This window comes from Oryctolagus cuniculus, chromosome 1 (genome assembly GCF_964237555.1).
Source record: "Oryctolagus cuniculus chromosome 1, mOryCun1.1, whole genome shotgun sequence".
In the NCBI taxonomy this organism is placed as follows: Eukaryota; Metazoa; Chordata; class Mammalia; order Lagomorpha; family Leporidae; genus Oryctolagus; species Oryctolagus cuniculus.
In genome coordinates this window covers 102,513,860-102,540,073 of record NC_091432.1, presented here as the reverse complement: position 1 = coordinate 102,540,073, position 26,214 = coordinate 102,513,860, and the positions used below count along the sequence as shown (strand labels likewise).

The 26,214-nt window shown below is 38.9% G+C and overlaps 1 protein-coding gene and 1 long non-coding RNA gene across 12 annotated transcripts in view; one reads left to right on the top strand and one right to left on the bottom strand.

Annotated features, from left to right (window-relative positions):
- Positions 1-26,214, top strand: part of ARHGAP20 (Rho GTPase activating protein 20) — a 133,806-nt gene that overhangs the window by 8,261 nt on the left and 99,331 nt on the right. For 10 of the 11 annotated variants that reach the window (XM_070077924.1, XM_070077928.1, XM_051849486.2 and 7 more), the window contains exon 2: positions 14,296-14,378. Coding sequence is in view for 7 of the 11 variants with exons in the window: in XM_051849467.2 (XP_051705427.2) it covers positions 14,296-14,378 (83 nt within the window). In the remaining 4 variants the exon portion in view is untranslated. Of the gene's footprint in view, positions 1-10,999; positions 12,464-14,295; positions 14,379-26,214 lie in introns of those variants that run through there. The other variant, XM_051849449.2, reaches the window with a different exon arrangement.
- Positions 5,666-10,376, bottom strand: LOC127491770 (uncharacterized). The gene is made up of 3 exons (XR_007920676.2): positions 10,311-10,376; positions 7,147-7,206; positions 5,666-5,881 (listed from the first exon to the last, which is right to left on the bottom strand). It is a non-coding gene; the product is annotated as an uncharacterized lncRNA (long non-coding RNA).

The window sequence follows — 26,214 nt, the reverse complement described above, 5'->3', positions numbered from 1 at the left end:
TTGCTTCCATATACTAATTGAAAACTTCAAGGAAGGTGAGTGTTGGGGTAGGGAAGAGATGTTTACAGGTGCAGAAATCCAGTCAAGGGAAAATGATTTTAAAATAGTTCTAACATTTTCAACTGTAGCAGCTGCTATTGTAAACTTCCTTCTGTCCTATTCTTTATACATTCTCTAGGTTCAGTTCTGTTTATAGTGCCTCATGGTAGCAACCCCAAGATCTGACTTTGGCTATATGTGTGTCTTATACTAGAGTTTGAATGAAATATGTTGGTGGGTAAGCTTTAGTTTTATTCTTCAATATGGAGGGAAATACTATGTCCATTATTTAAACCCATACCCAACTGAGGCCTTCTCTGGTGGTCTTCACAATGTTAACTGCATAAAATCAGGTACATAAAATTGTTTTAGTTGGGAGGATCCTGGAATAATCAAAGTAGAATTAATCAGGAAAGGATTATTATCACTCACATGATCTCAATTTGAGATTGGACTTGTTTCTTTGTAAAGTGCATGTAAAGTGTGTGTATAGACCTATATGTCATAAGGTTGTTTCTTAAGGATCACTAAAGATGTTTGAAAAGAGTGTGGCAGTCATTAGTGTATTTTACCATGTGAGAGTAAGTGTAAAGCAAGAAAAGGAATTTAATTTTTTTGACAGGTAGAGTTATAGACAGTGAGAGAGAGACAGACAGACAGAAAGGTCTTCCTTCCAGTGGTTCACTCCCCAAATGGCCGCTACAGCCGGCACTGCACTGGTCCGAAGCCAGGAGCCAGGTGCTTCTTCCGGTCTCCCATGCGGGTGCAGGGACCCAAGCACTTGGGCCATCCTCCATTGCCTTCCCGGGCCACAGCAGAGAGCTGGACTGGAAGAGAAGCAACCGGGACTAGAACCCAGCGCCCATATGAGAGGATTAACCAAGTGAGCCATGGCACCGACCCTAGGAATTTAATTTTTAAAAATTGAAAACTACATGTGACATGCTTAGGATTAAATGCTGTCCTTCAAAGCAGTCACCTTTGGAAGACATAGGTATCGAAAAGCATAAAGAAGAAACTCCAGTAAAAGGATTGAGTTGGCTGTAATTTATGGAGGTGTAGAGAAAATTTTCAGACCTCTTTGAGTGAGTGCCTGACTATATTTAATATAGTCAGGCATCATATTTAATATGATTAATCATATTTAATATGATTAATATTTAATATGATTCGGTTATACGATGAAGGACATAGCTGTTTTGTTTTGTTTTGACAGGCAGAGTGGACAGTGAGAGAGACAGACAGAGAGAAAGGTCTTCCTTTGCTGTTGGTTCACCCTCCAATGGCCGCTGCAGCCGGCGCGCTATGGCTGGTGCATCGCGCTGATCCGAAGGCAGGAGCCAGGTGCTTCTCCTGGTCTCCCATGTGGGTGCAGGGCCCAAGTACTTGGGCCATCCTCCACTGCACTCCCGGGCCATAGGAGAGCTGGCCTGGAAGAGGGGCAACCGGGACTAGAAACCGGTGCCCCGACCAGGACTAGAAACCGGTGTGCTGGCGCCGCAAGGCGGAGGATTAGCCTAGTGAGCCGCGGCACTGGCCAGGAAATAGCTTTCTATGGAAGAAGGTACTAACACCTATCAAGTCCACATCTTGAAAGCAGCAGAGCTGGGATTTGAACCCAGGAGTTCTAACTTGGTTTCTTTATCTAGTTAGCCTTGAGCTGCATGTTGGGATTTGTAATTTAAGATGTTGGAGAGGGTGGATTTGAATTGTATATAACCAGTGAGAAAAAGTACACATGAAGGTCTTTTCTCCTGAAAGGTGATCCTTCGTTTGGGAGCAGTCTCCAGGCTTGCCGTCTACCATTGAATGTTCTGTTCACTGCTGACATTTGGGAAATGTTAGGTGAACGTTGGCTAATAGTGGTAATGACACAGTCACTGACCTAATTACTTTGATGCTTGTCATTTATAGACGTTGTATGTACAGCAGATGTGTTTCAGATGCTATTCTGCTAGGTCTGATCTTCCTGCTGATACCACACTTGTGGTTGGCATATTCCCCAAACAGTAGTTCACACTTAGACTGTGGCTGCCTTCACTCCTATGCCTCAGATAATTCCAACCTGCAAAAATGCCTGTGTGGAAAACTCAGTGGAAGCTCTCTTAAATGAGTAAAGTTTTAAATCATCAATCTTGAGTTTTGAGAAAAAAGCCTATTGATAGTTATTCTTACATAAAATGTGAAGAGTGGTAGAATGTACTTTTTAAAAAATTTTTGTGACTAAAACATATAGTACAATAGAATAAATTGTTTTTATAAAATAAAGGATAAGGACAGTTTTTAAACTTTTATACATTTGCCTAAAAAGTAATCATTAATTTTGAAAACTAAGTTCCCTAAGTTAAAATAGACAGCTGTAACTCACAGACTGGAATTCCACAGGTACCTGACTAGGTAGTGCAGTTGTTGCTTTTGCTCGTAAGTGAAGATTGCTTTGAAACGATTTCTCATTGTCTGTGACATCAGCATTCTAGATTGTGAGTTGGTGAAGGTCTGTAGGACAAAAGGTGGAACATGTTCAGTAGTCTGAGAAGTATGAAAATTGATGGTATCTACAGAAAATGAAATCCTTGCTGCTCCGTAACTGAGGTGTCTGAATTCTCTCACGGTTCTTATCCTTCTATCCAGGACTTACTGTTTGATCTTTTCAGAGTAGTGACATCTTCTGCTCATAAAAACACTAAAACCTACCAAGAATATGTAATTAAAAGGCTTGCCATCCTGGAAGATATTTGGAGCTGAAAATACACTAGATTTCAACTTAAATTTCCACTAAACTAAAACACAACTTATATTGTCACAAAATAGGTATGTAATATCAGGGTTCTGTGTGTGTGTGTGTGTATATACACTCATAATACATAGAGTCAAATGAGGGTACTTGAAAAATTCACGAAAATGGGATAAAATATTTATTGTGGTGCAAGAATTTTTGAAATCCCTTTATAGTTTTTTCATAATACACATTTCCCATGAACTTTTTGAATTCCTCTCATATAATATACAGTGTTTTGAGGAAATATATGTGCATTTTGTTTTGATTCAGTAGTGTTTCATGACTCATACCCCACATGTCTCTAGAGCATTTGGTGAAAACCTCAAACACACTTTCACAGAAGGAAAAGTTTGCCCTCCTGATCGTTCCTGTTGATATCTCTATAGTTTTGAAAAGCACAAGAATTTCCAAGGCCCTGGAGTGTGCAGAAAACCTGAGGAGAGAATGGCCAATGTGATAATGGTACCTGGGCAATTTTTTTTTTTTTTTTTTTGACAGGCAGAGTTGGAGAGACAGAAAGGTCTTCCTTCCATTGGTTCACCCCCCAAATGGCTGCCATGGCCAGCACGCTGCACTGATCCGAAGCCAGGATCCAGGTGCTTCCTCCTGGTCTCCCAGGCGGGTGCAGGGCCCAAGGACTTGGGCCATCCTCCACTGGCTTCCTGGGCCACAGCAGAGAGCTGGACTGGAAGAGGAGCAGCCGGGACAGAATCCAGCGCCCCAACCGGGACTAGAACCCGGGGTGCCGGCGCCGCAGGCAGAGGATTAGCCTAGTGAGCTGCAGCGCCGGCCTGGGGCAATTTCCTTGCGCACCGCACCCTAGGGTGGAAGTGATTTTTAGCTTGTGTTTATTCATGGAAGACCCTGCTGCCGTGTGGGAGGCTGGAAGGAAGCAGAGGATAGCTGCCCTGGCAGCCACCAGTAACTGGGCATGTAGGCGACACAGCCCGGTTTATTTGATAATTTTGTTTCACTCTTCTTTTCTTTATCTAGGACAAGTTTAGATTAGACTAGAAATATCTACCCAACAGCAGAAGTGGCCCCATCAGCACTGTATGTCCGTGCTGCACAGCCTTGACCTAATTTTGACAGACACCTGTCACATGGCACAACTGAAATGTAAAACCTGTTTTTGGATGTCTGGTCACTTGTGTGGACTCTGAAAATGGAATGTGTGTGTACCCTAATCAGCTCACATATCAAAGATCAGGAAAATCCAGCTGCTCTATGCATTTTTTCCTGCCTTTTTTACCTGGATCCTAAGTTACACCGAGAAGAGTGTCTTTTCTACTCATCCTCTTGAACACGGCCTTGAGATTCTGTGTCTAAATACAAATACACCTGAATCTGATTTTAATATTTATGTATGTATGTGAAAGTCAGAGAGAGACAGACACTTCATCCCCTAATTCACTTCTCAGTTGGCTGCAATAGCCAGGGCTGGGCCAGACCAAAGCCAGAAGCCTGGAACTCCATCTGGGTCTCTCATGTGGGTGACAGGGGCCTAAGTACTTAGACCATCTTCTGCTGCTTTTCCCAGGCCATTAGCAGGGAGCTAGATTGGAAGTGGAGCAGCTGGGATGCCGGTGTAGATGGCTTTACCTGCTACAGCACACAGGCCACTGGATCTGTTTTTATTCAGTGGAAACACTGTTTCTTTATTTGCCATTATGGACTTGATAATACACTGTATGAAGAAAATGAGGGGCTAGGGTAGAGCTTCCCAGGCAAGGGAGAAGCGTCTGATAACTTCAGTACCTTGGCCCTCAGGCAGGCAACTGAGTACTAAGGTGGTTAGAGTATCCTTTTGTTTATCTTAGCTGTCATTGTATAAATAGTATCATTTTATGTAGGCCATTAGGTGAAAATGTAGTGAAAACCTGCCCTATGAAGGATGGTTGGCAGAGAGCATTGGTTAACACCCTGGAGGAGAGATGGTCAGTGTTCACTGAGAAGAAATAATAAGCAAAGGTTCAAACTGGTGGATTTAAATCCATTGTGGCATAACGGGTAAAGCTGCTGCTTGCAACACAGGCATCTCCTATGGGCACCAGTTCCAGTCCTGGCTGCTCCACTTCCAATCCAGATCCCTGGAGATGACCTGGGAAAAGCAGCAGATGATGACCCAAGTGCTTTGGCTCCTGCCACCCACGTGGGAGACCCTAAAGAAGCTTCCGGCTCCTAGCTTTGGCCTTGTCCAGTCCTTGCTGTTGGTGCCATCTGGGGGTTGAAACAGCAGATGGAAGATCTCTCCCTGTGTCTCTGCCACTCTCTCTGTAACTCTGCCTTTCAAATAAATAAATCTCAAAAAAGTATATATCTGTAGCCAGATTGGAAGCTCATCATGATGCAAGTGCAGGCTACAGAACAATAATATATTGAGAAATTCAAATATCATTTTTATATACTGTATTTATGTATTTTAAAGCTGTTTTTATTACATTATCACTGATTTTTTTAAAAGATTTTATTTATTCATAAGTCAGAGTTACACAGAGAGAAGAGAGGCAGAGAGAGAGAGAGAGGTCTTCCATCCCATGGATCACTCCCCAATTGGTCACAACAGCCAGAGCTGTGCCGATCGGAAGCTAGCAGCCAGGAGCTTCTTCTGGGTCCCCCACGTGGGTGCAGGGGCCCAAGGACTTGGGCCGTCTTCCACTGCTTTCTCAGGCCATTGCGGAGAGCCGGATCAGAAGAGGAGCAGCCGGAACTAGAGCCAGTGCCCATATGGGATGCCAGCGCTTTAGGCCAGGGCGTTAACCCGCTGCGCCACAGCACTGGCCCCATCATTGATTTTTATTTCAGAGGTTTTTCATATGAGGAGACTTAATGCACATTTTCCATAATGTTTTTTTATCTTTTAAAATGTTTATTTTTCTATTTATGCATTTTGTTTGAAAGGCATAGAGTCAGAAAGAGATCTTCAGTATGGTAGTTGATTCCCCAGAGGTCCACAATAGCCAGGTCTGGGCCAGGTTGAAGCCAAGAGCTTGGAACTCTATCCAGATCTTCTGTGTAGAGACCCAACATCTGCTGCCTCTCACGGTGTGCTTTAGGAGGAAGCTGGAAGGGAACTGGATAAGCTGAAACTGGAACCTAGGCACAGTACAGAAGGCAGGCATCCAAATGTTGACTGCATTGGATGCCTGCCCCAAATTTGCATTATCCTGTTCATGAAATTTTTACAGACCTCTCATATAAATACTTTTATTTGATTCTTTATGGGCTGATATTATGTCCATTTTAGTGAGAATCTGAGAAATTGAGTGGCAGACTTCTAGTTTGGTATCCATTCTACATTACATAAATTCTCATGTTTATTGTATTTCTTTTTTTTTTTTTTTTTCTGACAGGCAGAGTTAGACAGTGAGAGAGAGAGAGACAGAGAGAAAGGTCTTCCTTCCGTTAGTTCACTCCCCAAATGGTTGTTGTGGCCGGTGCGCTGTGCTGACCTGAAGCCAGGAGCCAGGTGCTTCCTCCTGGTCTCCCATGCGGGTGCAGGGCCCAAGCACTTGGGCCATCCTCCACTGCCTTCCCTGGCCACAGCAGAGAGCTGGACTGTAAGAAGAGCAACTGGGACAGAATCCGGCACCCCAACCAGGACTAGAACCTGGGGTGCCAGTGCCGCAGGTGGAGGATTAGCCAAGTGAGCCACAGCGCCGGCTTATGTTTATTGTATTTCAAAGTGATAATTGTCTCCTGGAAAGAGGAAAAGAGTTAAAAGTAAAATGATTTCTTTCTTAACCTCAGAAAGGAAGTTATATCCCTGCATAGGTATACTATACCATTACCACATTTGTTTTAGTTAAATGCTCGTACTTATTCTGGGTGGATAACTTATGAATAAGTAGAATATCATACTTACCATAGACCAAGGTGACAACAGCCAGGTATTTTAGCTTACCCAGTATCCAAAACCTTGTGATGACAGGGCTCAGAAGTAAGGTGCCAGGTTAAAAGTACTTTTTCCCTTACAAAGCCAGTGTCTTTGAAGTATAACTGTTCAATAACTTAAGTATGGCTCCACAAGTAAGTTGTAGGCATGCAGGGAAGGCAGGAAAGAAGCATCTTATTGCTCACTAAATTTCACAGACTAGCCACAAAAAGATTAATAGTCAAATTTAAATAAGGTAATCTGTAAGTTTGATAAACATTTTTCTCTAGCCCTGAAAATTAAGACTTCTTTAAAAGCTTTCCTCAAAGCCCTTTTTAAAAGGCAAACACTTGCCTCTTAAATGCTTAAAAGTGGCTTCAATGCCATTTCACTTAAATTCCTTTTCTTTATAAGATGACTGGGACAAATCAAAGCATGAAAAATTGCAGCTCACCTCTGACTTGAATCTTTCATCTTGTTCCTTTCTCTGACATGGTTTATTTATCTTTAACCACTGTGAGGAGTAAGAATGATCAGATTCAGAATGATTTAGAAGTTCCAAAAATAGCTATGTCTCTTGGTTGACATGAAGCTAAAATTCCAAGGAGAGTTTACATATTTTTTATGTCAAATATGTTTTCTGAGTTGTTGAAAATAAAACTTTTTTCTTCAATTACCAATTTATAACTTCATTTCCCTGCATAGGAACACTGTCTTAAAATCTTATATACAAGGCACTTCAAAGAGTTCTCATGAAAATGAAATTAAAAGGCAGATTTACATTGGTGTAACAAATTTCAAATCTCCTGCATAATTCTTTATTATGTGCATTTTCATAAGCTTAATTTTTTTTATTTTCACTTTATTTGAAAGGCATAAAAACACAGAAAGAGCTGGAAGAAGATCTTCCATCCACGGTTTCCCTCCCCAGATGCCTAAAACGGTCTAGGTTGGGCAACACTGAAACTAGGAGTCTGGAACTCAATCCAGGTCTACCACATGGGTGACAGGGACCCAAATACTTGAGCCATCACTGCTGCCTCCTAGGGTATACCCCAGTAGGAACCTGGATCAGAATCGCTTGGTTAATCCTCTGCCTGCAGTGCCAGCATCCCATATGGGTGCCGGGTTCTAGTCCTGGTTGCTCCTCTTTCAGACCAGCTCTCTGCTGTTGCCTGGGAAGGCAGTGGAGGATGGCCCAAGTTCTTGGGCCCCTGCACCCGCATGAGAGACTTGGAGGAAGCACCTGGCTCCTGGCTTCAGATTGGCGCAGTACTGGCCGTAGTGGCCATTTGGGGGGTGAACCAATGGAAGGAAGACCTTTCTGTCTGTCTGTCTCACTATCTGTCAAATAACTTAAAAAAAAAAAAAAAAAAAGAACCCAATTAGCTATTTTCCAAATCAGGCACTCCATTATGGAATATCGGTATCCCATGTGGTGACTTAACCACTGCACTGATTACCTGTCCCCATGAACTTTCTGGAGGCACTTCATATGCATGGATTTCAATTTTTTTTCACCAAAGTAAGCTTATCTTTTAATTATTTCCTACAAACTTTTTAAGGTACCCTAATATAGGCAATGTTAATGCATTCACTTAGTAACTGTTCGGAATCTGCTGTGTGAAAACTCTAAGTCATGCACTACTGTGTTCAAAACATACAGTTTGCAGTGTACAGGTATGACTGTCACCACCTAGTTCCGTTACAAATGCTTATATTTTCCTTAATGATGCCGATGATGCCATTTCAGCAGAACTTCTTAAAGGTTTACTTATATTTCTATGTGTGTTTGGGGATGGTGCTACTGATGTGAATGAATGGATTTTGAGATTGAGGTAGGGGAAAGCATTTGGCACAGGGGTTATGATTCCTCATGAGATGCTCACAGAAGGGAGTGTCTGGGTTCATGTCCTGGCTCTGCTCCAGTTCCAGCTTCCTGCCAATGTAGACCCTGGGAGGCAACAGGTGATAACACTAGTAGTTGAGTCCGTGTCACCCATATGGGAGACACAAATTGAGTTCCCAGCTCCTGGCTTTAGCCTGGCCCAGCCCCAACTGTTGAAGGCATTTGAGTGAACCAGTGGATAGGAAATCACTCTGGCTCTTGCTCTCTGCCTTTGAAATTAATTTTTTAAATATTTGCTTGCTTATTCTACTTAAGCTCACATAAAAATACTCATTTAATATATAGTTTACATGAAATATTATACTAAGCTTTAAGAAAGCAATAATAGGCCTGCTTCAACAACAGAGTTGAAGTTTAGAAAATAATTGTTGATGGGAGGTAGAAAGTTTGGAAAGAAGATATATAGTTCCTATTCTCTAGAAAGGAGCAGAAAGATAAATAATATCTAAAATAATATAATCTGAAATGTTACTACTGAAATTATGTGAAGCAAAGTAGGGAAACAAGGAGTTGAATATATAGTTAAAATGACTTCAAATTGAAAGCAGCTTTCAGAACAGTTGGAAACTTACTGCAGTTTTATTAAATTTAAGAGAAAAAATGAATTACTGGCATTTGATCTAATTTCTCTAATGTCCATATTATACTTCCCCAGTAAATGGCTGTTTATAAAAAGATAGTAGTTTTCTAATTTTAATCATTCTTTATTATCTCTTACAACTTCTTTTAAGCCTCCTCATCTTTTCCCTTTTAGGGGCAGGAGTATAGACAGATGCTACCTCATGTTTGTTATTTTTTAGCTCACATAAAGTTCTTGTTTAGTTCTGAATACTAAGTTAATGGTACAGTATCAAGGAAATCATTCCTGGGGCTGGCTTTGTGGCACCGTGGAGTAAGCTGCTACCTTACAACATTGGCATCTCCGTATCGGAGCTCTGGTTCAAGTCCTAGCTGCTTCACTTACCATCCAGCTCCCTGCTAATGCACCTAGGAAGGCAATGGATGATGGTCCAAGTGCCTAGGTCCCTGCCACTCACACCAGAGGCCTGGATAGAGTTCCTGGCTCCTGACTTCAGCTTGGCTCAGGCCCATCCATCTGCTGTGGCCGTTTGGGGAATGAATCAGCAGATGGAAGATGTCTCTGTCTCTCTGTCTCTAACTCTCTGTAACTGCCTTTCAAGTAAATAAATCTCTTAAAAAAATCGTTCCCAAAAGACTAATTTACTTTTTTTTGCCTAATTCATTGTTTATCAATTCTTTTTGAAAGACCACTTTTTTTTTCAGCATTAACAGATTCCTTTAATACGTCATTCAAATATCTGTACCTATCAAGGTATTCCAAAATGTTAATAGAAATAGAATTAGGAGATGTTTATATTGGTGTAAAAATTTTGAAATACATGCGTAACTTTTCATGATATGTAATTTTTATGAACTTTTTTCAGATTTTTTTCACAATTATTTAATAAATATAAATTTCCAAAGTACAACTTTTGGATTATAGCAGTTCTCCCCTCCGCCATAAGCTCCCTCCCACCTGCAACCATCCCATCTCCCACTCCCTCTCACATCCCATTCTTCATCAAGATTCATTTTCAATTATCTTTATATACAGAAGATCAACTTAGTATTTACTAAGTAAAGATTTCAACAGTTTGCACCCACACAGATACACAAAGCATAGAGTACTGTTTTAGTAGCAGTTTTACCGTCAATTCACATAGTACAACACATTAAGGACAGAGATCCTACATGGGGAGTGGTTGCACAGTGACTCCCATTGTTGATTTAACAATTGACACTCTTATTTATGATGTCAGTAATCACCTGAGGCTCTAGTCATGAGTTGCCAAGGTTATGGAAGCTTCTTGAGTTCACCAACTTATTTAATCTTATTTAGGCAAGGCCATAGTCCAAGTGGAAGTTCTCTCCTCCCTTCAGAGAAAGGTATCTCTTTCTTTGATGGCCCATTCTTTCTGCTGGGATCTCACTCACAGAGAAGAAAGACCACTTTTTAAAAAACACTCCATCACAAGGTGGCACCAACTATGGGGTCATTTAGTTATGAATTGCATAAACATTTGCAAATTCTGAAAAGCCACCCAGAGAACTGTGATTTTAAGCTAAAGAAGAAAATATAAACTGTTTGAAGTTTACCTTCTGTTTTGTTATGAAGCAAAGAGTCATAGTTACCCCTGTTCCAGAATAGCAGTGAAATTTGTTGGTAGAAGCATAAACTCAACCTGTCCTGACAAGTTTGTACTATTATACATTTGTAAAGGAATCAACAGTCTCATTCTATTTCAGTGTATTATATTTCATTTTGTTGTTATAAACAAGAATAAAATCCAAGTCTTTTTTGCCTGAGAAGAGATCTTTAACTGATCAGTGAATTTGTTTTGAAGTTGCCATTGGCCCTTCATTTTGCTGTGCTTTTGAGCAAAATTATTTTGACTGAATTAATACTTAAATATATATGTATAGAGAGAGAGAATGCCAGTTATATTTACTTACTAGAAAAGTGAATCCTGTGAATACTAAATACGTGGTATTTGTAAACTTTTCTTGCATATCTAGAGTAAATGTCTGGTGGACACTTAATGCATGACTGTGATAGAAGAGACCTAAGAGAGGATGTATGTAGTTAAATATTCTCTTTGTGTAGGCAAGGAAATAGAGGCCCAGAGAAGTGACTGAATTGTCTTGGGTTGTTAGTGGACATAAGAAATCTGAGTACAGACAACAGGACCTATTCAAATAGAACCAATATTCTGACTGTAATTTGATTGTATGCTTTTCAATATTAATCCGGTTGTACGAGGTGAATGCATTCACCCTTTGACCCCTTACATGTTTGACAATTTAATAACTCAGAAAACACCATTTATTCACTGCACCTGCAAATGATCTTCTACATTAGATTTCCATGAAAAACTTCTATTTTAAAAGCACCTTTTTAGAAGAAAATTTGTCATTTTTTTTAAAGACAATATTCACTGAAAGGCAGAGGGCAAGAAACAGAGATTAATCCCTAAATGCCCACAAACACCTGGAGCCAGGCCAAGCTAGGAGCCAAGAACTCAACCACTTCTTTGTGGGTGGCAGAGACCCAGCTACTTGAGCCATCACCTGTTGCTTCTGGGTACACATTAGCCAGAAGCTGGAATTAAGAGTGGAACCAGGACTTGAATGCAGGCTTCCCAATATGGGCTGTTGGCATCCCAAATGGTGCCTAAATTGCTAGGCCAAATGCCCATCCCATCACTCTTCTCTGATTACCATTCTCATTTTTTTAGAACTATCAGTCTGCAAAATATTTTCTTATATCGGAAGATTCCTGAATTTGGGTTCCATGGATTCCTAAAGAATCCATTTTATGAGGGTTTTGAACCTTCTGAAATGGTATGTACAGTTTAGTTTGTGGCTTTTGTACATGTGACTACCCATGGTCACTCTGTATTCTCATTTTACGGTTTAGCCTCATTTATTTTTTATTTAAGCTTTCTTAGAAGATGATTAACTGCCTCCATATTATAGTTCCACAGTAATTTGAAGTTTATTAGTTTCCAAATGAAGAATTTTGCATCATTTTAATTTTCCCCATGGAGTCCTTTCTTCACATTTTAAGTTACTTTATGTTTGTCTTTTGAACCTTTTCCAGATTCTTCATGAATCCGAAAGCCAAGGAGCTCAGAATTAGAAATCGTGTAATAAAGATCTAGTGTAGGATCTTGAATCTGCTGGTGGTGGTATCAGAGTCCTGAGGGAGGCAGACATAAAGCTGCTGAGACAAGTCCAGGAAGCCCCCACTGGGATGGCTTGGCAGACCTTGAGGTCAAAGCAGACAGAGCCCACAGCTCAGGTGAAGCTTTAAGCTTTGGGGATTGGGCACATTTCAGACATCAGAGTGGTACATGGGTCCTGAAGAAAGAGAATCAGGATGGGGTGAACAGACCTAGCCTGAAGAGGAAACAGATTACTACACAAAATCAAAAACATATCTTGCTGCTTGTGAGCAAACTGTCACCTTTCTTAGTGGAGTCAATGTAATCTTCCAGTACTGAGGCTTTTCACGTGGGAAGGTGCTGTTTTACCTCGCAGTGCGAGTAGTTGTGTCCTAGATTGCATTTCTCCTTAAAACCTTTGCAGTCATACTAGTATCAGGATGTTAGATTCCTGTGGGTTGAGGTCCTAAGAGGTGTGACTAATGGAAACAAATGAGATGGGGTTTGCAAGCTGTAGTAAATAGAGTATTGAAATCAGTCTGATGACGATTGTGAGCTGTTTTTCTAAAAGGAAAATGCCAAATACACATCACACAAAAATGTTTGACAGGTAAACCAGCCTGAACTGATTCATGATTAGTAATTCCTGATTGGGATGGTTGGGATTTTCTTCTTCACCCATTTGTTTCCTGTCCTTTCTTATTATTTCATGTAATTGTTTCACCTGCTGTCTCGGCTCTGCTAAGAATATTGGGGGACTATTAGTTTCCACATTTGAGCCTGAAAAGTAATGAGGGCAACAGCAATACTGAGGCTAGAGTGGAGGTGACAACAATTTGAGAGATCCCTGGGAGCAAGGTGAATTTGTGGCATAGGAATTGTGCCAAGGAAGTCCAGCTGGATGATTCTTCATCTATTTCTGTGCTAGGATCTTGGTTTTATTTTAGTAGCTAAGAATCAGTTCTTCTTTGAATCATGTAATGAGATACTGATACTGAAAACAGCTAGTTAGTTTTGTATGTTTCCTATTAAAGCAGTGTCCAGTTCCCAAGCATGGCTGGCCCAGGCCCTCAGGCAGTGAGTGAGACCCCTGACTGGACAGGGTGAAAGGGTATGGCAGGAAGAATGGCTTTGGTGATAGAATCTAAACTTCACTCAGGGCTATTTGTGACTGTGTTGTAATTTTACTAATATATCTCTCGTAGCAGATTCTTTGGTTGTAGCTAGAATTATTAAATATATAAGACTGAATTTAGAATAAATTCTGGGTAATTCAAGTTGAATAATGCCTCATTGGCCACAAATTTTAAGTCATTGGGAGAATACCTGAATTATCATGTTTTTCTTCTGCTTATTTACCACAAGCAAAGAAAGATGGTTGGTCAGTCGGTCAGTCTTTTTTTTTTTTTTTTTTTTGAGTTCCAACAATAACCAAAAAAAAAAAAAAAATCCTTTTGGAAGAAAGGATTCTCAATAGTGTAAATTTTCAAATTTAAAGCAAAACTTAAATGTCAGTTAAATGTTTATGTAACACTCCAGTCTCTATGCTGTTACTTTAACTGTTTTTGCTTCGTCTTTGATCTCTCCAAGCCCTTCCTTAAAGCCCAGTTTAGGTCCTATCATGACTATGAAATAGAGAAAAGCAGTATCTACCCTGATGACATTTTAGGGCATTAATGAAATACAGCATGTCCAGTCTTTAGCTTAAGACCAGTCACATAATAAGCAGTAACAATGGTTACTGTGGTGCCTTTCCCTTTTAACATTTTTGATTCTCTGTCTATAAAAATATTTAGCCTACAACACTTTTTGACAGTTACTTTTCCATTTTAGATGTTATAGTTGTCCCTCCATAATGAAACTGTTGGCTCCTTGTTAGACAAAGATAGTTGATACAAAACTTGGTGAATTGCATTAAAAATCAATATTTATTTCCTTTACAAGCCATTTGATTTTTTTTCCTCAACAGAAAATGAAAACACTAGCAGAAAGGAGAAGAAGTGCTCCCTCTCTCATCCTGGATAAAGCCCTGCAGAAGCGGCCTAGTACCAGGCAAGTGCAAAGCTTTGTGTTACACATTTGATATGTGTGCTTGGAAGATGAAGTTTTTCAGATGTTTTTTTATGTATTAGGGTTGTTTATTTATTGGCACCATCATTCTGTGTTCAATAATAGAAAATGTGGTTGCTGTTCTGCATTTGTTTAACATAACATTCTTTATGGGAACCATAAAGCCTGTGGGAGCTGGTATGTATGCTCAGTTGCTTTACAGCTGACTCAGAAATGAATCTCACATCACAAACTACACAGACAGGTTTCACATATTTCCAGAGTCTATTTGAGGAAACTATTGGAAATAGAATACCGAAAACAATGTTTATGCACAAAATTTTGCTTAGTTTTTATCACAAGGTGATGTCTGTGCATCAATATGGTAATATTTTTGCCAATTTTAGATATCAAGAAAAACAACCAGACTAGTATTATTTTAAAATAGAGTAGTAATTTCAGGCATTAATAAGTAAATTAATCAGTGAAATTTGAAGTAAAAATAAGCTAAATATCTTTTAAAGTGGCCTTCTAAAAACTTTTATTTATATAAATAGAAAAGATTTTATGTATTTCATATATGCAGGTTTTTTTTTTTTTTTTTTTGACAGGCAGAGTGGACAGTGAGAGAGAGAGACAGAGAGAAAGGTCTTCCTTTGCCGTTGGTTCACCCTCCAATGGCCGCCGCGGCTGGCACCCTGCGGCCGGCGCACCGCGCTGATCCGATGGCAGGAGCCAGGTGCTTCTCCTGGTCTCCCATTGGGGTGCAGGGCCCAAGCACTTGGGCCATCCTCCACTGCACTCCCGGGCCATAGCAGAGAGCTGGCCTGGAAGAGGGGCAACCGGGACAGAATCCGGCGCCCCGACCGGGACTAGAACCCAGTGTGCCTGCGCCGCAAGGCGGAGGATTAGCCTAGTGAGCCGCGGTGCCGGCTCTCATATATGCAGTTTTAAGAGCACAATTATACTTCCTATCCTTCCTCCCTCAATCCCTCCTTCACCTTTTTCTTTCCTTTTGCATGAATTAATTCTAAGTTGGTGTATGGACTGGCTGCTTCATTTTATCTTTTAGTGTAGTTGTACCTCAGCATATGCATATTGAAATATATAACGATATTAATTGCTTTTATTACCACTTGTATCGATGTTAAGGTTTTAAAAGTAATTTTGAAATCCTTCTAAATATCTGTGAATTTCACTTGTGAATATAAGAAGAGGAGTTAAAATAGTCATAGAATTTTAGATAACAAAGGGCACTGAGTATAATTGGATCAAAAATGACATATGTAGATGAAGTGACAGGCTGGGGAAAGTGCTAAGACTTAAATGACTCACTAGGAAATGCCATTTATAATTGCTTTGGGATAGAGAACCACTGCAATAATACACAACCATGCCCCTGGCCACACTAACTCCTTAGTACCTCTGCAGTAATTGGTGCTTACGTTAAAACTAGTTCCCCCAATTCCTACCTCAGTAGTAGCAAATGTTACAGATTTTATGTCAAAATAACTAGAGTTGTGTTTTTAATCTTCAGTTTATTTCCGTGAGTTTGTCTAAGTCGGTAATGAGAGTGTGTCGTCCTGAGGAAAAGGACCTTTACCTGTATTACAGGAATGATATTTTTACTCTGTGCACAGGTTAGATCCTAAAGGTTTGCAGAATAGCTGTTAGTAATACAGCCTCAGGATTGGAAAGAACTTTAAAGGTCATCCAATCTGGTGGTTTCCAAACCTTTCTATTTCAGTAGTTTTGATGGGACTGAGGCATCTTTATGTTTTTAAAACTCTATAGTTGTTTCTGATACACCTTTTAAAAAATTATTGTTGAAGGACCAGTTAATATGAGATCTACCGTCCATCTTTACTGATTTTTAAGTGTGTAGTATCTGTTATCTGTAAGGGTTCTGATGTACTTTTGGTGGAAAACCATCGTGGAAAGATATAAAATATCCTTGTGTACTTAATTTGCTTAAAAAAAGAAATAATGGAACATGATTTTAAGGAAGTATTTAAAATTAACAGAAGTGATACATAAATCAGTAGGCACATACATAACATAAAAAATAAAATCCCTGTTTTTTGCCCAGAATAATCACTATTAATAATTTCTGTATCCTTTTAAATGCTTGTCTGAGTATATGTGTTTCATATTTTTATTTGCTTTCCCTCATGTTTAAATTCTTATTTTAATATATTTGTTATTCCTGTTTTCAACTTTCTTGTGGTTTTCTTAAAAATTGGACATCAAACCCTAATGAACTATTATATTAAACATTCAAGTCTTTGATTTTGTTCATCTTTTATATAATGTATGTTCCTGAAGAGCTACACAAATATTTTTATAAACTTGCTATTTTTTAGGAAATGCTATAGAGAATTGTTTTATTAATTGATACACTTCTTTCTTCTTAAAAATAATGAAATTTATTGTAATTTTGCTTTCTATCCATTATACTCAAGAAATATGTAAAATTTCTAAAGTCCAAGATGATAACATACCTATTTGAAGTAGAATTTTTACATCAGAATTCTAATACCTCCTCACAAAAAGATTGCTGTCACTTGATATATGAGAACTGGCCTGCCTTCAAAACATTTGTATTCAATGTGGGGACAAAGAAATAGTGTTTTATTTATTGGAATTCTTTTTGAATTACATGTTTTTTAAATTTTTGCCTTGCATTAGAACCTTACCACTTCTACTGTTGTCCTATGGTTAATGTGTTAATAATAGTGACTTTTAGATAATAAAGCTTTTATCCAAAGTTTAGCAAAAATCTGCAGGGGATTTAAGAATCATTTAACAGCTGCTACATCTAATCTTTTTTTTTTTTAAATTTAATGAACAAGAGCTGGGTTTAAAGAGGAAAGACGTGAGTTAACTAATAAGTTAACTGTGTTTATGTATTAAATATAGCTTTATCTCCAGTATTTTTGATAAAGCCATAGAGAATGAAATGGAGACATAATTCACATATTTTTTTTTCATTTGTGGGTATCATTCAGATCAGCTGGAGGTGGCTTCTCTAAGTAATTGGTAGAGTATCTGATGTAGCAGGTGATACATCAGTCACACCGTGAAGGTTAGAGGTTTGCTAAGGGGAGCGGTTACAACAGGGTGGCACTCAGCTGCTTTCACTTGTCGACAAAAGAGTGTTCCGTTCTGTGTTTAAGGATAGCCTCACCTTGTGTCGGTTACCTTTGTGTTAGAACTCTGAGCATGTATAGTAAAGGGCTTAGTGTGCTTAGAAGTAAAATGAGAATATTGAATTATGTTATTTCTTAAAACCTTTCCATGTCCCTGTTTATATAATTTGACTTGCTGAAATTCAACAAACCAAAAGACTCTCCTACATATGCCATGAATTCTAATGCTTATAGTTTCATAAACACAACATACTCTCTAGCCTTCCCTCAAATATCGCTTCCTTCAGGACCCTTTCTAACCCTTTGTAAATAAAACCTTATGTATCTTTTAGTCATTGAACTCAATCATACTTCACTGGAATCACCTTATTTGTCATTTTCCATTTAGTGTCATAAGACATATTTATTAACAAAATTATGTATGTATTCACTATTCAATTATTTTTAAGATGAACTAGTGAATGAATGAGTGGCTTTGTTTCCAAACCAAAAGGAATTTAGTTTCTGACTTTGCCATCCACTTTTAGATAGCCAACACATGAAAGACTTTGCTTATTTATTAGTATTATTTGTGAAATTTTCACTGGAGTAAATGGAAATTGCTTATAGCAGAATGATCCTGAGTGATTGTTAGAAAGTAATGTCATGCAGCAACATACCCGCAGAACTCAAGTGTGTTACCTGGAGATAGCACATATATTGGAATTCTTATGGTATTTCTTCATTGTTTGTTTAGGAATGAATTCAAATCATGAGAACTTTCCCCCTGAAGATTCATTGTTACCAATATGATAGTGAGCCCACCTTGTATAGATCACACAAAAATGTGTTTATTTTTGTTTTAGACCACAATCTGTTAAGACTTTTAAATTGATATTCACTTATTTATCTTCATCTTCACCTCCTAATTAATGGTGCATATTCTGTTTGCAAGATTTTGTGCTGGTACTTTGCTTATTTTACCTTTGCGATTTCTGGTTACTGCTGCTGAGAGGAGAGAATGGTAGCACTGAAGGATCATTGTGATACAGCAGGTAGTGCTTTTGTAGCATTCAAATACTGGTTCTCCATCATGATTATCTGTGGGCTCTTGGATAAATTGCCTAATCTCTGAGTCTCATTGTTTTCCTGTATAAAATATGAATCATAATACTTCTATCAAAGAATATAAAATGAGAAATGAGTAAAAATGTTTAGAAAATTTGCTTATTGATAGTTTCCTTCTGCCTTCTCATAGATAAATTGTATTTCCAAGTTTTAAACCTCCCACCTCATCTGGTAATGTCAAATTTGTTAATAAAAAACACTTTATCAATACAGTGTTGTACAACTAGAAGTGGATCACTGAGCCCGTTTTATTATATAGCAGAAGTTGAGTCAAATACTCCCCCTAAGTCAGACAGTGTCCGAGACACAACTAGAGTCCAGATTTCTGGTCTTGATGGAACATTCTTTGTATTACACAAACTAAAGGAGTGTGAAATATGAAATAGTGTCTAAGAACATAGACTCCTGATCCAAATTTCAAGGTCTGAATGGTATTTTTTCACTTACTGTGTGATGAGGGATATGTTTTTAACCCAGGGACAATAACAGTATCTACCTTACAGGACTTTAAGGAGAACTGTTGGGTCTAATATATGCAAAGTTCTTGAGACAGAATTTAACACATAATTGATATCATCTATGTGCGAGCTATTTGTTGTTGCTAGTGGTAGCATCAGTAAAAGCAGAAGTGCGCATTATCCTTATATAGATACTTTGAGACAATAGCAACGGTAAATAAGGGTGAAAGATACAGAATCTGAAAGCCAGCTATAGTCTAATATTAAGTTCATTTTTGCTAGACAAATGTCTAGATCTGGTCTGAAGCTAAATGTGTTGATATATTCTCAGCAGATTCTGACAACTTCTGTAGCCTCACTAGGCTGAGGTTATAAGAACCCTGTGTGACTCTAGGACATGAGAACTTGAGCCATGAAGATCGGCCCAGTTTGCTCTGCCACTTATGAACAGTGCCAAAGCTCTGAGTCACGTTGGATACATATGGAATTGGCTGGTTTAGAGTGAGGATGAGAAGGTGCCAGAACCTGAATGGGGGTCATTGGATAACCAGGAAAACAGCCGTTTGCTAACTGACTTCTGTTTCCTTTGGATCTGTTAACTACAGTTCAGCTGGCTGTGAATGAACCCTCCCAGTTCCACCCCACCCCCACCCCCGCTGCCACACACACACACACACACACCCATCCACCTCTCTAGCCCATCTGTGTTCACATAGTCTTACTCAGACTGTCCCCCCAGTGAATTCTACACATTACTCATTATTGGTTTCTTTTTTCTCTGCCTTGTTAGTATCACAGTTTTAACATTACCCTGTGTAGTTGATGATAACTTACCATACATTCAAATGAAGGAAGTATAGTAAAATCTACTTTCATAACAGAATGAAAAACTGCCTCTACCTCTGATAGGTAGAGTCTGAACTTTCCAGATACAGAAAAGGGAATGAAGGGGAATCACGTTAAAAAAAGAGCCTTTCTCGTACTGAGACTTTAATATATTTGTAGTAACTGTCTAATATAAATTAAAGGAAAATATATTTTAAAAGAGAAAAGCTAATTTTAAAAATTTTCTAGAGTTTCTTTTGAAATTCTATAAATTTTCTGTACTTAGGTATAGTTTCCTGGTGTAAGACTTTTAAATATGATTTTGAATTTTAGGAGAATTTTAAAAAATCTTTAAGGTCCTTTCCAGATTATAACAATCTACACTGGCATATTATCTTAGAAAGAAAACCTGTGCCAGCACTCTTTCTTGTGCTGTCTTGTATCACATGCCAGTTGGCTCTCCCTTAGGCCTGTGTCTACCATTCTGGATGATGTGCTCTGAGGTTTTTGAGAGAGCCATGGGTGACTCAAAGTATGTGATGAACACTAAAGCAGAAATTTAAAAAATGAAGAATGTCAGCAAGCCCCAAGATCACTATTTTCTTTTTAAGAAACTTTTCTCAAAGTTGTTAAATTCAGGAGCAATTGTTTGACACAGCAGTTAATATACCACTTTGAATGTCCACATCCCATTTTGGAGTGCCTGTGTTTCCGGATTGGCACAGCTCCAGCCATTGTGGCCATCTGGGGAGTGAACCAGCAGATAGAGGACCTCTCTCTCTGTCTCTGCCTCTCTCTGTAACTCCCTTTCAAATAAATAAAATAAACTAAAATTTAAAAGTTGTAAATTTCAGATATAAAGGAAAAGAGACAGCAATCACTTTGTAAGGCAGCAAAGCAGACAATTTTTACTAAATGAAATTTATGGTTTCGTTAGGCAAAAGGCTTCCTGGGCCAATATACTGCTTTATTCCTTTGAAACTACTTACCATATTCTTTTTTTTTTTTTTTTTGGACAGTCACACATGAAATTTATTGAAAATGTGAAGCAAATGAGAGACAAATGAGAGGAAAGGTAACCAATAGGGACTGGCCACCAATCAGGACCGACACTCCTTACCAGAGTGTGGCCCCCAAAAGCAGTTACACAGCTTTTTGTAGTATTCTGTCCACTGGGGCTCACAATTTCAAACCGGACCCCTGGTATGTAGTAAACAATAAAAAGGAAAACCAGAATATGGTTATAAGATAACTGTTAACAATAACAAACCCAGTAACAGATCCAAGGTATGGTGGTAAGATAACAGTGAAGGACACATTTCAGTCAACCTAGTTCCTGGGAATTTAGGCCCATATAGTTTCACAAGATATACCCTTAGCCGTTAGCAAGCAAAGCTTATATGTACAGAAGCAAGAGGTCTGCAATTAGCTTTTAGCCACACTCACTCCATTTTAGTTCTGATTTTACATTTCCCCCTTCTCTAGACACTGATCAGACCTTTGATTTATTGTTTTCAGCACTTTTTAAATATTTATAATTTGCTTTCAAGATCATTAACTTCACTGTGCTAATTCTTTCTCTAACATATCTAGTAACACAGTTTATAATGCACATTTCAATAAGCAGAGCTAGGAAAATCAGAATTACAGGGCCAGCCAGTGCCAATAGTAGAGTAGTAAGCCATGGCAAGCTGGCAAACCAACCCTGGAACCATCCATATGTTTCTTGTCTAGTTACAGTTGCTTTTTTTATTTATCCTAAGAATACCTTAGGCCAATGATATCCTAGTCCACAGTCAGCCACTTAGGACTATTCTGAAACAAAAGTTCAAGCACTGCCAGACAGTTCCCAAAGGTAACTGGACACCAATCCAAGGACAAGAAGCCCACTGGAGTGGAGTTCAGAAGACCTGATTTTCCTATCTGGCTTGCTCATGATAAAACAAGAGTCCTCAGAGGATCAGATACCTAATTTGTTTATCAGTAAACAAGGAGCTGTTCTTACGGACTTACCATATTCTTAAAGACAACCAGATACATTTCTTCCTGGCACAATGTACTATTCCTATGGTATGCTTCTGGGAGGACATGTTTAGGAGATCATATGAAATTTCTCACGTTCTAATGGGCTTTGGCAGGGACACACTGATTTATTTTTGTATTGCAGAACAGCACATCCATTTAATTTCTCTATTCTAACCAGCTTAATTTTCAAATTGCAGTTATGATTCAATCTAATCTTTCATTTTGGCACCAGGAAATCACTACTTCATTGATACGTGTTTATTCACCCTTCCTCACTCCTGCGTGTACAGGTAGCAGACTGTCCTAGAACATCCTTACTGCATTGGGCTAGATACTGACTTGGCCCTGTGCAGCCTGAAAGCTAGGGTTTCTCAGAGCAATTTTGGAATTTCAAGGTTGACTTTCCTTCAAAACCTTGCAAAGTGTATATAAAGGAAGCAGAAGAAAAACTGCTGCTATTATTGAAGCTTCCTATTATAGCGGTTAAGAATGTGGACTCTGGAGCCATGCTTTCTGTGTTTGAACCTTGTCCTTATTTAACCAGCTCTGAGAACTTCTGTAAGCCAATTAACCTCACTTGCCTCATCTGCAAGATGGGGATGACCTTTAAAGGGATTAAAAGAGTTAAGACTGTAACATATTTGGCATATTGTAATTGTTACATAAGTTGTTAAATATAATGATTAAATTGTATGAATTCTTGAGGCCTCCTGTCACATAGTGACCCATTTTCTGAGTGTTGTAGGGCTGGGTCTTGTCTTCTCAACTTCATTGCCTGCTTTTTGAATGAAAGGGCTATGTTTTCTACTCTGCAAAATATCCCTGCTCAGTGCTGGCATTGAACAGACACTCTATAACAGACTGTATATGTAGTGTGGTGTGTGTGTGTGTGTGTGTGTGTAAATGATAGCTGAACTGAATGAATCATTCCTTTTTACGCTAGCTAAGTAGATCAGCTCTCAGTTGGAGTGGAAAGAGGGAAGAAAGTCAACTGCTGATTGAAAAAATGTAACAAGAGCGGCAAGATGGCGGAATAGGAAGGGAACACACTGATAGTCCGGGAAGATACAGTTTAATTAAAAGTGGTGATACTGCAGGTTCAAGGAAGACTGGGGGAAGAAACAGCAGAGGAAACTCTTCCAGAACTAGTGATTCACAGTGGACCTGCGTGGAGAGCGTGGGAGCCCACAGTTCGGGACACCAGCGGCAGAATCAACACACCAGCACTGGAACGCAAGCTGTGCGGAATTACTTTGCTTTTGAATCAAAAAAAGAAAGAAAAAGAGAAATTTACCACACCTAACCTGGGAGTGTCACCTTTGGCACACCCTTAACCCTGAGGAACCAAACAGAGCTCTCAGGCCACACCCATCTCAAGCCTCTAAGGCTCCATCAAAAGCAGACAGTCCACTTAATATAGTCATAGTATAACAAGAAGAAACACCACAGCAAGGGAAGAAGAATCCAAAGATATCTCCACAATGCCAGGCAACAAACGCAAAAACCAAGGAAACAAGAACAAGGAAGACATTATGACACCCCCAAATGAACAAGACACCCCAAGCCAAGATTATGAAAATGATGAGATGGGAGAAATGCAAGATACGGATTTCAAAAAATTTATGATAAGAACAATTAGAAGTTTTCAAAAACAAATGCTTGAGGTACCGAATTCCTTACTGGCCAGGATAGAAAATCTCTGTTGAGAAAATGAACTCTTAAGGAGGACTCAAAATGAAACACAGAAACTAGTAGAACAGGAAAGTGTGATAGTGAAGAGAAATCAAAATGAAATGAAGAACTCAATTGATCAAATGACAAACACATTAGAGAGCCTTAAAATCAGAGTCAGTGAAACAGAAGAGAGAATATCGGACTTAGAAGACAGAACACAGGAAAGGATACAGTCAAACCAAAGAAAAGAAGAGGAAATTAGAAATCTAAAAACTATTGTGGGGAATCTACAGGATACTATTAAAAAAACCAATATTCGGGTTCTAGGAGTTCCTGAAGGCATGGAGAGAAAGGATTAGAAGGCCTTTTTAGTGAGATACTTGCAGAGAACTTCCCGGGTTTGGAGAAAGAGACATCCTAGTACAGGAAGCTCATAGAACCCCTAGTAAACATGACCAAAAGAGACCCTCACCATGACACATTGTAATCAAACTCACCACAGTGAAACAGAAAGAAAAGATCCTAAAATGTGCAAGAGAGAAACCTCAGATTACTCTCAGAGGATCTCCAATTAGACTCACAGCTGACTTCTCATCAGAAACACTACAAGCTAGAAGGGAATGGCGAGACATAGCCCAGGTACTAAGAGAGAAAAACTTCCAGCCCAGAATATTATATCCTGCTAAGCTCTCATTTGTGAATGAAGGTGAAATAAAGACCTTTCATAGCAAACAGAAATTGAAAGAATTTGTCGCCACTCGTCCAGCCCTGCAAAAGATGCTTAAAGATGTGTTACACACAGAAACACAGAAACACGGTCATCAATATGAAAGAAGGTAAAGGAAGGAAACCTCACAGCAAAAGATCACAGGGAATTCAAAGCAAAGCATATATTAGAACTTATCTTTGGCAAATGGCAGGGCAAAGTTACCACTTACCAATAGTCACATTGAATGTTAATGGCCTGAACTGTCCAGTTAAAAGACACCGATTGGCTGATTGGGTTAAGGAACAAAACCCATCTATTTGCTGCTTACAAGAAACACATCTTTCCAACAAAGATGCATACAGACTGAAAGTGAAAGACTGGAAAAAGATATACCATGCCAACAGAAATGAAAAAAGAGCGGGCAAAGCCATCTTAATATCAGACAACATAAACTTTAACACAGAAACTGTTGAGAGACAAAGAGCGGCACTATATAATGATTAAGGGATCAATTCAACAGGAAGATATAACGATTATCAATGTATATGCACCTAATTAAAGGGCACCGGTTTATTTAAAAGATTTGTTAAGGGACTTAAAGGGAGACTTAGATTCCAATACAATAGATCTGGGGGACTTCAATACTCCATTCTCAGAAATAGATCAACAGGACAGAAGAGCAAGGAGACAGTAGATTTCAACGACACTAGAGCCCAAATGGATCTAACAGATATCTACAGAACTTTTCATTCTACACATAAAGCATTTACATTCTTCTCAGCAGTACATGGAACCTTCTCTAGGATTGACCACATACTAGGCCATAAAGCAAGTCTCAGCAAATTCAAAAGAATTAGAATCATACCATGCAGCTTCTCAGACCATAAAGGAATGAAGTTGGAAATTAGCAACTCAGGAATCCCTAGAGCATATGCAAGCATATGGAGATTGAACAACATGCTCCTGGTGAACAATGGGTCATAGAAGAAATCAAAAGAGAAATCAAAACTTTCTGGAAGTAAACGAGGATAACAGCAAACATAACAAAACTTATGGGATTCAGCAAAAGCAGTGTTAAGAGGAAAGTTTATATCAATAGGTGCCTACATCAAGAAATTGGAAAGGCACCCAATAAATGAGCTTTCAGTTCGTCTAAAGGATCTAGAAAATCTGCAGCAAACCAGACCCAGATCTAGTAGGAGAAGAGAAATAATTAAAATCAGAGAAGAAATCAACATGCTTGAATCCAAAAAAACATTACAAAGAATCAGCCAAACGAGGAGCTGGTTTTATGAAAAAATAAACAAAATTGACACCCCATTGGCCCAACTAACTAAAAAAAGAAGAGAAAAGACCCAAATCAATAAAATCAGAGATGAAAAAGGAAACGTAACAACAGAAATAAAAAGAATCATCAGAAATTACTACAAGGACTTGTATGCCAGCAAACAGGGAAACCTATCAGAAATGGATAGATTCCTGGACACATGCAACCTACCTAAATTGAACCAGGAAGACATAGAAAACCATAACTGAGACAGAAATTGAAACAGTAATAAAGGCCCTCCCAACAAAGAAAAGCCCAGGACCAGATGGATTCACTGCTGAATTCTACCAGACATTTAAAGAAGAACTAACTCCAATTCTTCTCAAACTATTCAGAACAATCGAAAAAGAGGGAGTCCTCCCAAATTCTTTCTATGAAGCCAGCATCACCCTAATTCCTAAGCCGGAAAAAGATGCAGCACTGAAAGAGAATTACAGACCAATATCCCTGATGAACATAGATGCAAAAATCCTCAATAAAATCCTGGCCAATAGAATGCAACAACACATTAGAAAGATCATCCACCCAGACCATGTGGGGTTTATCCCTGGTATGCAGGGTTGGT